The sequence below is a fragment of the Peromyscus eremicus genome, unplaced genomic scaffold (assembly GCF_949786415.1).
Source record: "Peromyscus eremicus unplaced genomic scaffold, PerEre_H2_v1 PerEre#2#unplaced_300, whole genome shotgun sequence".
Lineage (NCBI taxonomy): Eukaryota > Metazoa > Chordata > Mammalia > Rodentia > Cricetidae > Peromyscus > Peromyscus eremicus.
The window spans coordinates 89632-103543 of NW_026734536.1; the positions used below are offsets into that span (position 1 = coordinate 89632).

The following is a 13912-nucleotide window of genomic DNA, read 5'->3' on the forward strand; positions in this document are numbered from 1 at the left end:
TGGAATTTTAATACTGCAAAAAAAAAAAAAATCAAAATTTCATCCTTGCCGTATACACTTTACCTAACCTGGCTTTGGTGTTGATTTTTACTGCTGTAGGACTATAAAACACATGATAACATATTATTAAACTTTACTGGATATTATTACTTTGTAGTCACATCATAATTTTATAACATTTTAACGAGGTTTACAAATTTTATTATTGGTCGTTTTATCTGATGCTAATGCATAGCTGGGGAGCTACAGGCAGCAAGATATTACACATTCCAAAAGCTGCATGGAGTTTTAAAAGGTTTCAACAAAAATAATTGATATAGCCTAATGGTGGTGGTGGTGGCAGTGGTGGCAGCGCATGCCTTTAATCCCAGTACTCGGAGGGCAGAGCCAGGCGAACCTCTGTGAGTTTGAGTCCAGCCTGGTCTACAGAGCAAGTTCCAGGACAGGCACCAAAGCTATAGAGAGAAACCATGTCGTAAAAAAACAAACAAAAAATTGATATATATATATTTGAGGGGGTAGATACATTTAGCCTCACTTAAACATTACTCAATATATACGTGTAGTGAAACATGACATAACACCCTATTACTATGTATAAGTCTACTTTTTCATATATCAAAATAATTTTCAAAAAAGGAAGTGGGAGCTAGAGGTTCAATTCAGTGGTAGATTTTTTGCATAGCATTTATAAGGCCCTATATTTGATATACACCACCACAACAAATAATAATTATAATAATGAAACAAACAAAAATGACTGGCTATAATAAAAGTAAACTTAAGTCACTAAGACGTCTGTATGAGGATAATATTAATGGGATTATGTAATTGTTCTAGTTTAAGTTCATAATATTACATTATAAATGATGGCCGCTAATTCACATACTTTCTTTTACAGGTTATAAAAAGAAGACTGTAAAGACACCATCCGGAGCAGGTGAACTTTCACTTACGTGAAAATTAGTAGCATTTATCTAAGACAGCTGGATATTCAGTTTATATACCTCTGTTGCGGGTTGACTTTGAATCCACATGACATCAGAGATAATGTTTCCTTAAGTGGAAACTTAGACATCACAGACACTGTGAAGTAGGGAGGCTCCACGGGCCATGAGTTTTGTACACAGCTCTCTAGAGTGTTTGTTCTCAACCTGTGGGTCGTGACTCCCTTCAGGGAGGTCGAACAACTCTTTCACAGGGGTGGCATATCAGACATCCTGCATATCAGATATTTACATTATGATTCATAACAGTAGCAAAATTACAGTTATGAAGTAGCAACAAAATAATTTTATGGTTGGGGGTCACCACACCATGCGGAGCTGTGTTAAAGGGTCGCAGCATCAGGAAGTTTGAGAATCGCTGATCCAGAGCCACACAGGCTGTTTTAACAACATGCAGATAAGGATGTAGCCCTTGATTGTCTCATTTTAGTTCTCCAATCCATTGCTAATCTCAGCACTGTGTGCCTTTAGTACATGTCATTGCATGTGTGTATGTTCTTGAGTTGTTATCAGTGTACAAAAGCGAGTAGAGATAGTTAACGGTAATCATTAGTTAGTGTGCATACATTCTTTTTGAAGGAAGATTTTTTTTTTACTAGATCTAACTCTTTTAAAGGACTTGCTATAATAATAGTATCATTGGGTTAAGAGAAACAAGCTCCATTTTTTCCCACCCCTGTTTTGCCATCGATCTTACTATGTAGTCCAAAAGATGTGCCAATCACCAGGTTCAACCTGCTTTAAATAAAGGCCTAAAATGGATTTAACCCAATTACCACTTACGATATTTGCATTAAATAGGAAAATATCCAAAGAAAATCAAGCTGTTTAACTCAAAATACTGAGAAGATAAAGTTATTTAAAGGAAGCAAAGATGCAAAATCCAAGGTGCACTTAAATTTTATACAGTTTTAATTCTCACCTATCTGGGAAACAGTTGAAAATATTTTTTACTAATTGGAAATCTTCAGACATAACTTACCAGAACTCAATTTAAAAATGCATAAAATAGCCGGATTGTCATGGCACATGCTTTTGATCCCAGCACTCGGGAGGCAGAGACAGGTAGCTCTCTGAGGTTGAGGCCAGCCTGGTCTACAGAGCGAGTTCCAGGACAGCCAGAGACCCTGTCTTGAAAGAACAAAACAAACAAAAGGAATAAAATAAACTCAATCACAATTTGTATAACAAATAAAAGTGATTATTTATAATTTTAAAAGTGTATCCCTTCAAATAGTGAATTATCTTGGTAACAATGTTCAGTACTCCAATTAAGTAAAGTCATAGTTATTATTAGTATTCAAGAAAACAGTACATTTATAAAATGAGTTTTGTCTACAAGTGAAAGAAGATATTTTTTGTGAATGGAAATAGCATCATCAAAATATTAAGAGTTCCTTTAAAACACAGAATTAGAGAAAAGTTAAATTCCAGAAAATTTTTATTGTAAGGATAGAATGTAAAAATATATCTTGGAATTCAAGAAACAATCACTTTTAATATTAAATATTAAAAAGATCAATGCTTTGAACATATAAATGTTAAAAGTATTTAGTTGCTTCATTTACTCCATATTAAAAATTCCATCAAATTGAAGTTGATATGCTACCTAGCATTGAAACAGGATTGAAATTGATTTCAATTCCCAAGTTTAATGATAATAACAATATTACAAGATATCAAAAGAAAATCAAAAGATAATGAAGATTCAGGCCACTCTCTCAGAAAGAAAGATTAGTCATAAGTAATTTCTTGGGATGTAGGCATGCATAAAAGTTGGCATTATACTTCTACGGCTTATGAAAGATGCTGTATGGCTTGCATCAATATTCTTATGCAATTATAACTGAGTACCATTTACCACAAATGTGTTGTTGTTGTTGTTTTCTTCTTTTGTGGGGGTCCGCCACCCAGCTCCCAAATAAATCGCACATGAGGCTTATTCTTAATTGTAAATGCCTGGCCTTAGCTTGGCTTGTTTTTTGCCAGCTTTTCTTAAATTATCCCATCTATCCTTTTGCCTCTGGACTTTTTTCCTTTTCTTACTTCTGTATATCTTACTTTCACTCTTACTCCATGGCTGGCTGTGTGGCTGGGTGGCTGGCTCCTAGCATCCTCCTCTCCTTGTTCTCTTGCTCTTTTTTTGTTTCTCCTCCCAGATTTCTCCTTCCATTTATTCTCTCTGCCTGCCAGCCCTGCATCTTTCTCTCTCCTGCCTTGCTATTGGCTGTTCAGCTCTTTATAAGACCATCAGCTGTTTTAGACAGGCAAAGTAACACAGCTTCACAGAGTTAAACAAATGAAACATAAACAAAAGTAATACACCTTAAAATAATATTCTACAACACAAGTTTGTATGCAATTCCAAAAGAATGACACTTTAAGGAATATGGAGAATTACTTTGTTTATAATCCTTCTTTTTTGGTTTTAATTTATAGACCTAAAAATTATTTTACATGTGTGCATTCTCAGTTTTCTCCTAAAATAAATTCATATAATTTGTGGGGGGGTCTCAAGTAAAGAAAGCTTCCATATAGAATTTATTAATAATGATCATTAGCATAAATTATATTACAATTTTGCTTTTAATGTGCAATGTATCTCATTCATTAACTTTTTATGCATAAAATTTGTATATGTTTTTAAAAGATTTATTTACTTATTTATTATGTATACAGTGTTCTGCCTGCATGTATGCCTGTACTGCAGGCCAGAAGGGGGCACCAGAACACATTATAGATGGTTGTGAGCCACCATGTGGTTGCTGGGAATTGAACTCAGGACCTCTGGAAGAGCAGCCAGTGCTCTTAACCTCTGAGCTGTCTCTCCAGCCCCCCAAATTTGTATATTTTTAAGATTACTTAAAATTTCATGAAAAGTTATGTCCTAAAATTAATCAAAGTGAGAATTGAATGTATGTGTTTTCCCCTTAAAATATTAAAATTTACAGAACTGTTTTTCCCATTTCGTATACATGACTCAATTACATATCATAGTGACACTCATGCTAAAGGACAGGAATATGACAGGAAATGATTATACAACATTAGCCATCAAAGAAACACAAATCCAAACTCAAATGAGCTGTCATTTCATTCCTGTTAAATCCATACAGCAATTAGGAAAAACCATATGGATGCTCCTCATCAAAATTTTAAATCAAAAATTGAACTATCATTTAGTATTGTAATCAACCCCACTACTCAGTACATATCAACGAGAAGGGAAATCAATAGGTTGCACATGCCATTCATTGAATTATTATTCTGCAAGATTACTGAATGAACTGAAGTTCGATCTGTGAATAAAGGGATGAAGAAAATGTGTCATATTCCACACAGTGTGAAACTATTCAGCTGTGGAAAAGAAGGAAATCTTGTTACTTGCCACAACATGGCTAGACTTTGTGAGCATCATGCTGAATGCAACTTACAGCATGGTCTCAGTCATGGAGTCTTAGAAGCATCATCTAAGAGTAGAAAGTGGCATTGTTATCACCCAAGACTATGTGGTGGAGAGGTAACTGAGGAGAGTCATCGCATAGAAGGGAACATTCAAAAGATCTACCAGATACATTCATATATATATATATATATATATATATATATATATATATATATATATATACATACATACATACATACATACACACATATGTTTTCAGGGCTGACCATTTGGCATTGGATAGCTAGTTAGTATGCTCTTTCCTGGGGACTATATCTCAGACTCTCAGCTTTCCTCAGTTGCCTGTAGTTCTTTGTGTAGGGTTGAGGACTCACGGTCTTGCCCCCAACCCCTCAGTTCATGTTTAGCATGTCTGTTGTCGTTGTTCTTGTTCAGCTCATGTTGGTGAGACTTTATCCGTGTAGTTTCTGACTTTCTAGGAGCCACAATCTTACAGCAAACTCTCCATTCCCTTGGATCTTGCATTCATTCTGCCCACTTTTCCACAATGATCCCTTAGCCTTAGGTGCAGGATTTGTGTTATAGATGTATCAGTTTGGATTGATCTTCATAAATTTGCATTTCAATTAGGTGTGGGTTTCTGTGTCTCCTGTCTCAAATAGAAGTTTTCTTGGTGCAGGATGAGGATGACACTTATCTGTGAATATTGAGAATGTAGTTAGGGATTATGCAGATTTAGTGGTGATTTTAGGTTCTCATCTAAGATCCATGACTTCATTATCCCTGGGTAGTTGGCCTGGTTTCTGGAATCAGGCATGATTTCTCTCTTGTTTAATGGGGTCTTAAGTACAATTATAGAGTTGTTGGTTACTGTCAAGATATGTGTACCACTACTGCACTCTGTGTCCTTCTGGTCATTTTTATTTATAGTTGTTATAGCTGGGTAGGACTGTTGGTCACCTCACTCCTTTGGAAGCTTGAATGGTGCCTTCTGGTACTATGAGAACTAGTCCTCAGGGAGGAGGCTTTCAGGTCACTTCCAACTTAGGGGACTCTGGGCTCTGTATCTGAAGTGCATGAATGCATACTCTTTTGATAGTAGAGCACTTGTGAGCACCGACTTCCTGAAATATATATATATATATATATATATATATATATATATATATATATATATATATATATATATATATATAAAACAACAAGTTGCTTTAAGACATGGGGGGTATCATAGTTCATTTTGCTACCACAGAAATATAGTTATAGGAGAAAATGGAGGAACTGGAACTTAGTCCAAAATATTCAAGTGCCATAAGACGTTTGAGCATAATACATTTGAAAACTAACTCAATTCTCTTCACAATATGCACGTAGATAGAGATTGCAATGTAGGTCACAATATCACAAATTTTGTGACAGCTGTGTTCAGCCTGCTTTGGAACATGATCAAAGGAAGGGTATTAGACTTTGCAAAGGCCCTTCTAATCCCTGAACATGTATTTCCTTTCTGCTTCTACATTGTTGGTTCAGTCCAACGCTTGGAAGAAGAAGAAAAGAGAGGGTGGGGAGGGCGGGAGAGACCCAACAGTGGAGGATGCCATACTGAGCACAGATATCAATTCCAGCATAAGAATTCAGGAACTCCAAGAATAGCCAAGGCGACTTCCGTACCTCTAGGATCCTTTCCAATGTTTAAAACCTCTATAGCACTCTTAATGAACTAATACAGTACTCCTTCCCTAATGATTCTCAACACTTCAGTAGACCTTTCTTTAATATCAGTGCATTGAACTTAGTAGAATTATTAAAGTAAAACTTACCATAATATTTGTGCTTCTAAAGCAAGGTCATCATATGTCAAATAACCCACTATCCTTTATTTTATTGGTTCATAAAAATGTTGATAATAATTCCCTGTTATCTAATATAAGAAATTTAGAACTGCAATACCAGATAAAAAAATATAAGACTTAGTTTCATCTTCCTTATTCCAAGTACCCAAATGGTTAGATAATGGTTCAGTTTTTAATAAAGTCATTTTATTTGTTTTTAATGAGATAACAATTATCTTCTGGTTTAGCTTTTAAACTTTTAAAATTAGTTTTAAGTTTGTCTTCCAAATAAGTTAATTATAAATGTCATTGAAATAACTAAATGATAATAACAAAAGAAGAATATTTCTTTCTGATGTTTTTTTGCCATTTCTAGAAAAGCCAGATTTCTGCTTCTTAGAAGAGGACCCTGGAATCTGCCGCAGCCTCATTACTAGGTATTTTTATAACAACCAGTCAAAGCAGTGTGAACAATTCAAGTATGGCGGGTGCCTAGGCAACCTCAACAACTTCGAGACTTTGGATGCGTGTAAGAACACCTGTGAGGATCCAGGTGCGTTCACTTCTCATCTCATTTGGGTCTATTAAGAGGGGTCATTTAAAATGAGGACTCTTTGAGAATGTACCCAGATTCTGTTTAAGCTGCACAAACAGATAGGAGGTCTGGAAGAAATTCCCAATTGTGTTAAAAATACATACAGATAATTAGCACATCTCTACAGTTACTCTAAATCTCATAATATTCTCAGATACAATAGTGAACTTTCTTCCCTCAGAGTACTGCAGTATACATTCAGCAAAATGGTAGGACTGCTGAAATCTCTTATTCTTAAAAAATACGAGGGTTAATGGTTACTCATAAAAATAAGAAAAGGAAACCTTATGCATTAACTGTTGCAGGATTTTGGTCACTAGCTACAAAATTGCTAATGGAAATCTTGCACATGTATTTAAAATTCCTTGTTTGCTAATTTAGAACAGCAGGGAACTAAATTGCAACATCTGCTGCTCTTAAGCCAATAGCTGCATTTGCTTGTGTATAAAGATATGAAATTCTGTTTTGTTTTCAGACTGTAATTGCTTATGTTGTTTTTTCCCCAGTGAATGAGTTACAGACGGGTGACTACACACCTGATCTCAATACTGTAAATACCACTTTGACTCCCCAGTCTACCAAAGTGCCCAGCCACTGGGGTAAGAATCTTATTTTTATTATTATTTTATGAATATATTAAGGTAACAATAGAAGTGGATGCATGTTAGAATTATCTTTTTAAAAATAATGATTTTATTATTTGAGGATATGGTAAAATATAGATATTTGATGAATTTCAGGCACTTCATCTCATAAAAGTAATAATTTTTCTTAATGTCTTTTAAAATGTTCTTTAAAGAAGAGCTTCTGTGTATGTAACAGGTAGAAATGTGTACATGACACATTCTTTGCTTGTTTTAATTTAGTCTCATTATTTAGTTTGAATAATCTGTCAACATTTTTCTGTTAGCTTTTTACTTATCCCAGACTTTTAAAAACCAGCTTTTAAATATAAGACTTTCTGTCCACTGAAATTATTCAATGAACAAGTTATCCATGTTCATTGCACAGAATATTCTATGCATTTTTTCCCCAACTGGTATTCACTGGCCTGCTCATCTTCTTGTCTATGGATTCACTACTGTACTGAAGTCTCCCTCCTCTGCCTTTCCTCTGGCTACCCAATCAGATTCATTTAACATGGCTATCACTTAATGTGTTTGCTTTGCTTGAGTTACTATGCTACATGGTTTTGTGTATGATCATTTATCGCCTGCCTCTCTTCCAGCATTTGTCTCAATGTTAAGCATAAGATAGATGATTTACATTTTTTGTTTATTAATTTTGTGATCCACAGTTACAAAAGAAGGAACAAATGGTGGTTGGAAGAATGCTGATTATACTTACCAAGTCTTTTTGAACATCTTCTACATTCACGTACTCACATTTTTTATTTTTAGGATTGGATAGCAGTCTATGTATTTCTTATTACATGTTATCTTTGGGTTTATTTAATAGTTAGATGGTATACTTGATCTTTTTATACTTATAATTAATAAAGTTTTAATATTAACGTTCATGGTTAGCATAGTCTTTTACTACGTCTAACTGGTAAACTTCTCAACTAGGAAAGGAAGACTAATATTGGTTCTGGGTCTTTGGGATAGACTTGACAGTTCTTGGAAAACAACAAATTATTTTCCAAATGCTCATAGCCCATTTTGCTTCTGTACATCATCTCTTAACAGTTGCCTTGGGACTATATCACCTTTATGATATTTTGAAAAAACTCATCTTTGGTTAGACTTCAAAAGCCTACTGCTAACTCAATCTCCAGCACTTGGTCTCTGAATGAGAAAGGGAGCACCTAAGTACTGATCCAGGGCCATACTGCTTCAGGCCGGCCTCCAGGTCCAGGGAGAATGACTAGATATAACAAAGAAGACCTTGTGGCCACTTGAAACTCTCTTCTGACTCTATCTATGACCTAGTGCCGAACTCCACATACACAAAAAGAGTGTATGTTGTCTTGGAAGATATTGATTATATGTAGAGGAATACTGCAATCATGTAAATTTTCTGGGAAGAAACTATCCCCTTACCAACTGAAGAGTTACACACTTAAATGCATATCTCACAAAATCATGAATGCTGTGGACAGTGCCGTAAACCTCATTTCATCAATCAGCACACACAATTTGAAGCAAGTATGGTGGCCTTCAAATGTATTCTCACTGAGAAGCATAGACTATATCTCATCCTACGTATTCCTGCATAGTAAATCTGGTAGCTTGTGCTGACACCCTGGCAAGTTGGCTTTCCATAAATAGAGAGCTTTAGCAGAGCTCACATCAGGCCTTCTACTTCCTGGCAGGAGTGCTGGCAAGAAACAAAAATGTGGCACTTCCTCTGCCAAGATCGCAGCTGTCACCCTACCTACCTGGCAAATCTCTTCACACACAGTTTTGAGTCTAATCAAAGATAATGGTTGTCCCAGACAGCAGAGCCCTGCAGAGAAATGTTTCTCAAACATCAACAGATACTTTTACAAGAGATGAAATGGACAATTTCACTGTGTCAACCAAATTAGTTTAAATGACATTTGTATTGAATAAAATAATAGAAATTTAAGTGTGTGACAATTATAAAGCTACAACAAAAAATAGTTGCAGATTACTACAGACCAAACTACTAACTAGCACTGTTAATTTGTTAAGATTTCTTTTTCTCAAAACAGTAGGAGAATCCATATTGGAATATGAATTTTGTATTGACAGTAAAAAGATAGACTAGGAATAAGAATTGGTTTAGAAAGATCTAAATCTTGGTTCTCGAGTGTCATTTTTCTCTTTAAAGATTGGATGATCTCTGCAGAAATGAAGTGAGAAGGACCCATGATAGAGCCCCCAACTCTACCTTTCACAGCACCACAGGGCTATGTTCCCAGTTTTCAATTATATGAATGCCAGGAGCTTACTCACTGGTATGCATCTGATCACAGAGACAAAGGCCTGGGCTGTGTTTTGTGATTTCTAGAATGAGGCCAGGTTGAACACGCCAACCTAATGATTCCTGCCTTCAGATGTTGGAGAGCTATTTGGCTCACCACTGTTACCCCCAAGGCTGGTTTCCAGCTCTCCTTATTAAGGTTTTTGTTTCAGTCAGGTACCTTCCTCCTGTTCAGACTTGATGAACACTGATTCATACATGTAATGGTGCATGAGGCACATTTAGATTGTTTTAATTGGAGACTGATGGAAAGAAGGGGTTTGGAGATTAGAAATAATGAAGTTTCATAAACTTTGTCTGATAAAATTATTGTAATATTTGCCCAGGAAGTCTAGAAGCATTTTCTACTTAGCTTTAGAGTGATGTCTCATCGTGGGCAAAAACATTGGCTTTATGAGTGGAATCTGAGTTTAACTCCAGTTCTGTAATTTCCTGACTTGTTTTGTACCCTTGAAAAAAAGCATGTGGTTTTTCTCAGCATCCAGTTCTTTCTTTGCTACATGTGGAATGCAACATGTCATAAAATATTTAAAAATACTATAATGGCATGTAAAACTCTTCATCCTGTGTTGCCATTAACAAGAATATTGATTTTAAGACTGGTTTTGGTGATGATGACGCTGACCCAGATTCACCTAAGATACATAGACATAAAAGAAGTAGCTCAAAGATATTGTTAATGCATATTTTATTACAGTTTTAATACAACTAAAGTTGTAACCTTGGATTGAAGAATCTTAATTCATTATAGTTATCTGAATTAACACACAGTGCTTGTAAAATCCCAGCATACTTAACGCAATAAAATTTCATCTTTTGTGCCTCTGGATTTTATTTGTGATCATTGGAGGCTTAAAACACCTGTGTGTCTACCTTTATGACCTGAGGTATAGATTTGTGTGCTTTCTAGTTTAGGTGAAATTTATAAATTTGTGTACCTGGCTGATGGGGATTGTAATAGAATTTGGAAATGGAAGAATGAAAATATGAGGGTGCTTTTGTTCTTTGGAGATGCAATTGCCAGGTAGGAGAAGGCTTCAGTGATGAGTTCTTTTTTATTTTTATTTTTGGTTTTTTCAAGACAGGGTTTTTCTGTGTAGTTTTGGTGCCTGTCCTGAATCTCTGTAGACCAGGCTGGCCTCGAACTCACAGAGATCCGCCTGGCTCTGCCTCCTGAGTGCTGGGATTAAAGGCGTGCGCCACCACCACCCGGCCGGTGATGACTTCTTACAGGCGGTATGGCAGGATAAGCTGAAATTGAAAACATGGGCACCAGTGACACAGCTCACAGGGTAAATGTGCTTGCTGCCAAGTCTTCCCTGGGGGAGGCCACCTTTCTCACTTCTGGATTTCCTCAGTTGTTATAGCTCTATGTATATATTCTAAATCTGTTTTTCCAGTTTTACACTCTACCATTCCGTTTGTTGTGTTCTGTTCTTTAATGAGTCTAGACTTTCTAAAATACTCCTCCAGACAAACTGGAAATATTCTGATTTTTGTGCTCTCGCCCATATTCTATCATTTCTCTGATTGTTAAAATCCCATTCTTCTATTAAAGGTAACCAACATATTCAACAAGCCGAAGACAGTAAATGGTCAGCTGCGCAGACAAAGGTCTATGATACACATGTTTTGTGTCAGCAATCATGGTCTATAGCCTTTCCTATACAAGGTTCTCAATATAACATTTTTAAGTTTATTTACTTCTATTGTATGTGTATGGGAGTTTTGCATGCATGGATGTCTGCATCTCATGTCTGTGTTGCCAGAGGCAGCCAGTATCAGTTCCTGGACCTGAAGTACAGATAAATGGCCATGTGGGTCCTCTGTAAGAGCAGTAGGTGCTCTTAACTGCTGAGCCATCTCTCCAGCCCCTCTTCACAGTAATTTAAGATGAAAATACTAACCCTCGTATGATGGTACTGATTGTAAGTATATTTTTTCCAAACATATATTTCCTAATAAAAACACTTAACTGAAAAAAATATATTCATGAAGAATTTCATAGTTGTTATTGTCTAATGCCTTTTTGTTTTCTGTATTGTTAAGAAAAATTCTTGGGTATAGATACCTTAATGAACTCTGAGTATCGATTAGCCAACCTCTAGACAAAAGCAAACAAATACTTAGTTTCTCTCTTTCCTTTCTAATCTGTATAGGCTTTCCTATCCAGGAAAGATTTCTTACAGTCTGTTCCTATGACCTTTCAGTCTCAAATTTCCTGGCTGCACAACCTCTACATTTTGCCCTCCGACTGAGTGGCCTAGTACACACAGGGAAAGAAAACTAATCCTCAAAGTAATTTCTCAGCAGTCCTTGCCCTCTTTTCCACGTTGAATGAAGTATCAGTTTCTGCTGGTTCAGTGATTGCTTTTCTAGTGAATGGATATGTGTTTTCTGTCAATCAGAGGAGATGGTGGCCTTCCTGTCCATGCCAACCAGAACAAGTTTCAGTCTGCAGCATTTTATTTACCACCTTAGGGAACTGAATTACCTCTAGTCAATTGTTTTTATTGGGTGGTGAGCATTAGAATTTAGGAACATTAAACATATGAAAACAGAGCAGCAGTAAAAATTGGCCATTATCATAGCATCCAGAAGAAAAAAAAATCCCTGTCAATTTGTCAATAAATTTTATTTAACTTGTAAAAAATTCATCTTGGAGCAAATGATTGAAAGACTGTAAGTATCTGCTGGAGGAGTCCAAAAGTCTCAACACAAAATGTTTTCTCTATAGAACTTTAGCCTAGCAAACTTCTGAGCTTACAACCTGATAAAACTATATTTATAGTAAATGTATCACTTATTGCATAGCTTCTCAGTCCTTTGCCTGATGAATAACATATATAATTTTCATTTTTACTTATGTGGGTCTATATGTATGTATGTATGTATGTATGAATTTGTTATCTTGGCATGTAATACAAATTAGCATATTTTACTATTTTTAGGTTACACATTTTCAACCTCTTAAACATGATTGTAATCATGATGAAGCCTATCACTGATAGCATACAATATAGTCAGGTTTTCCTTACTAGTAGCACATAAAATAGTTCATCTTAAAGTCAAAGACATATTAGATTCTGTGATGTTTAGTAGTACAGATGAACTACTATGCATATATTTAAAATGATATATAATTGTATAAAATATAAGCATATATTCACAAGTTATTCAGAATAGTAATAATATGAAGAGTAGTATATAAATATACATTTGTATATACAAATGATTTTGAGAAAAACATTTACCAAATTATTCATAGTAATTTAATTGAGGGAGGGAATTATGCAGGTGTTTTGTTTCATATTTTTTATGTTTCAGTATTATTTAAATTTTTATAAAAATTGTAATAAAATTATGTTTCTCTTTACTACAACTTATAGGAAAAAAAGAAATGACTTGTTATTCAATTCCCCCACCCCCCCAAAAATCTCAGAAAAAAGCAAATTCACAGGTCATGACGTGGTTCATAAATACTAATTTGCTTGATACAGTGAGAAGCTACACAGGAAAGTATGGTGGGAATAAGACATTTCAGTAATGTTTCAGTTCATTAAGCAAGCCCCAAGTTTACTGTATGAATTTTAAAGTAAACTTACGTAAAACATTTTACTTGAAAAGTGGACCCTGGGCCATCACCTTGTGCTTGAGCAGTCACACTAGATAGTAATGTTTTCTAACAACAAAGGAAAGGGAGGTCATATGCCACGAAACCCACCAAAAAGCCCTCTAGATGGAATCCATTCATCTTGTTATTGATGGCGGGATCAAGATAGAATGCATTTGGCTATTAAAGTCCCTTTGGAACATGAGCAGAAACCAGCCAGGTTAGTGTCTTTTTATCCTATCTTAAATTTCTGTCACTAATCATAATCTAGACCAAAGAAATCACACTGTACAACTACTTCAAAATGTGTTTTCTTTTATTGTAGATATCAATGTCTGGAATTTAAATAGGTGAGTCTCTACCTATGTCTAGAGTAAATTTGTTAATTGAACATAGGCAAACTTATCTTTTCATGGAGTACAAAAATATTCCATTTCTCACTTCTGGAAATTTAAGTAGATGCCAGTCAAGGACTCCAAACGTTCAGCAGAAACTGTCTGCTTTACTTTA

The 13912-nt window shown here is 35.4% G+C and overlaps 1 protein-coding gene across 1 annotated transcript in view; it reads left to right on the top strand.

Annotated features, from left to right (window-relative positions):
* The window catches only part of Tfpi (tissue factor pathway inhibitor), a 37094-nt gene that overhangs the window by 18736 nt on the left and 4446 nt on the right, over positions 1-13912 (top strand). The window contains exons 4-6 of the mRNA XM_059252845.1: positions 902-940; positions 6622-6798; positions 7347-7439. Coding sequence (XP_059108828.1) covers positions 902-940; positions 6622-6798; positions 7347-7439 — 309 coding nt within the window. The remainder of the gene's footprint in view (positions 1-901; positions 941-6621; positions 6799-7346; positions 7440-13912) is intronic.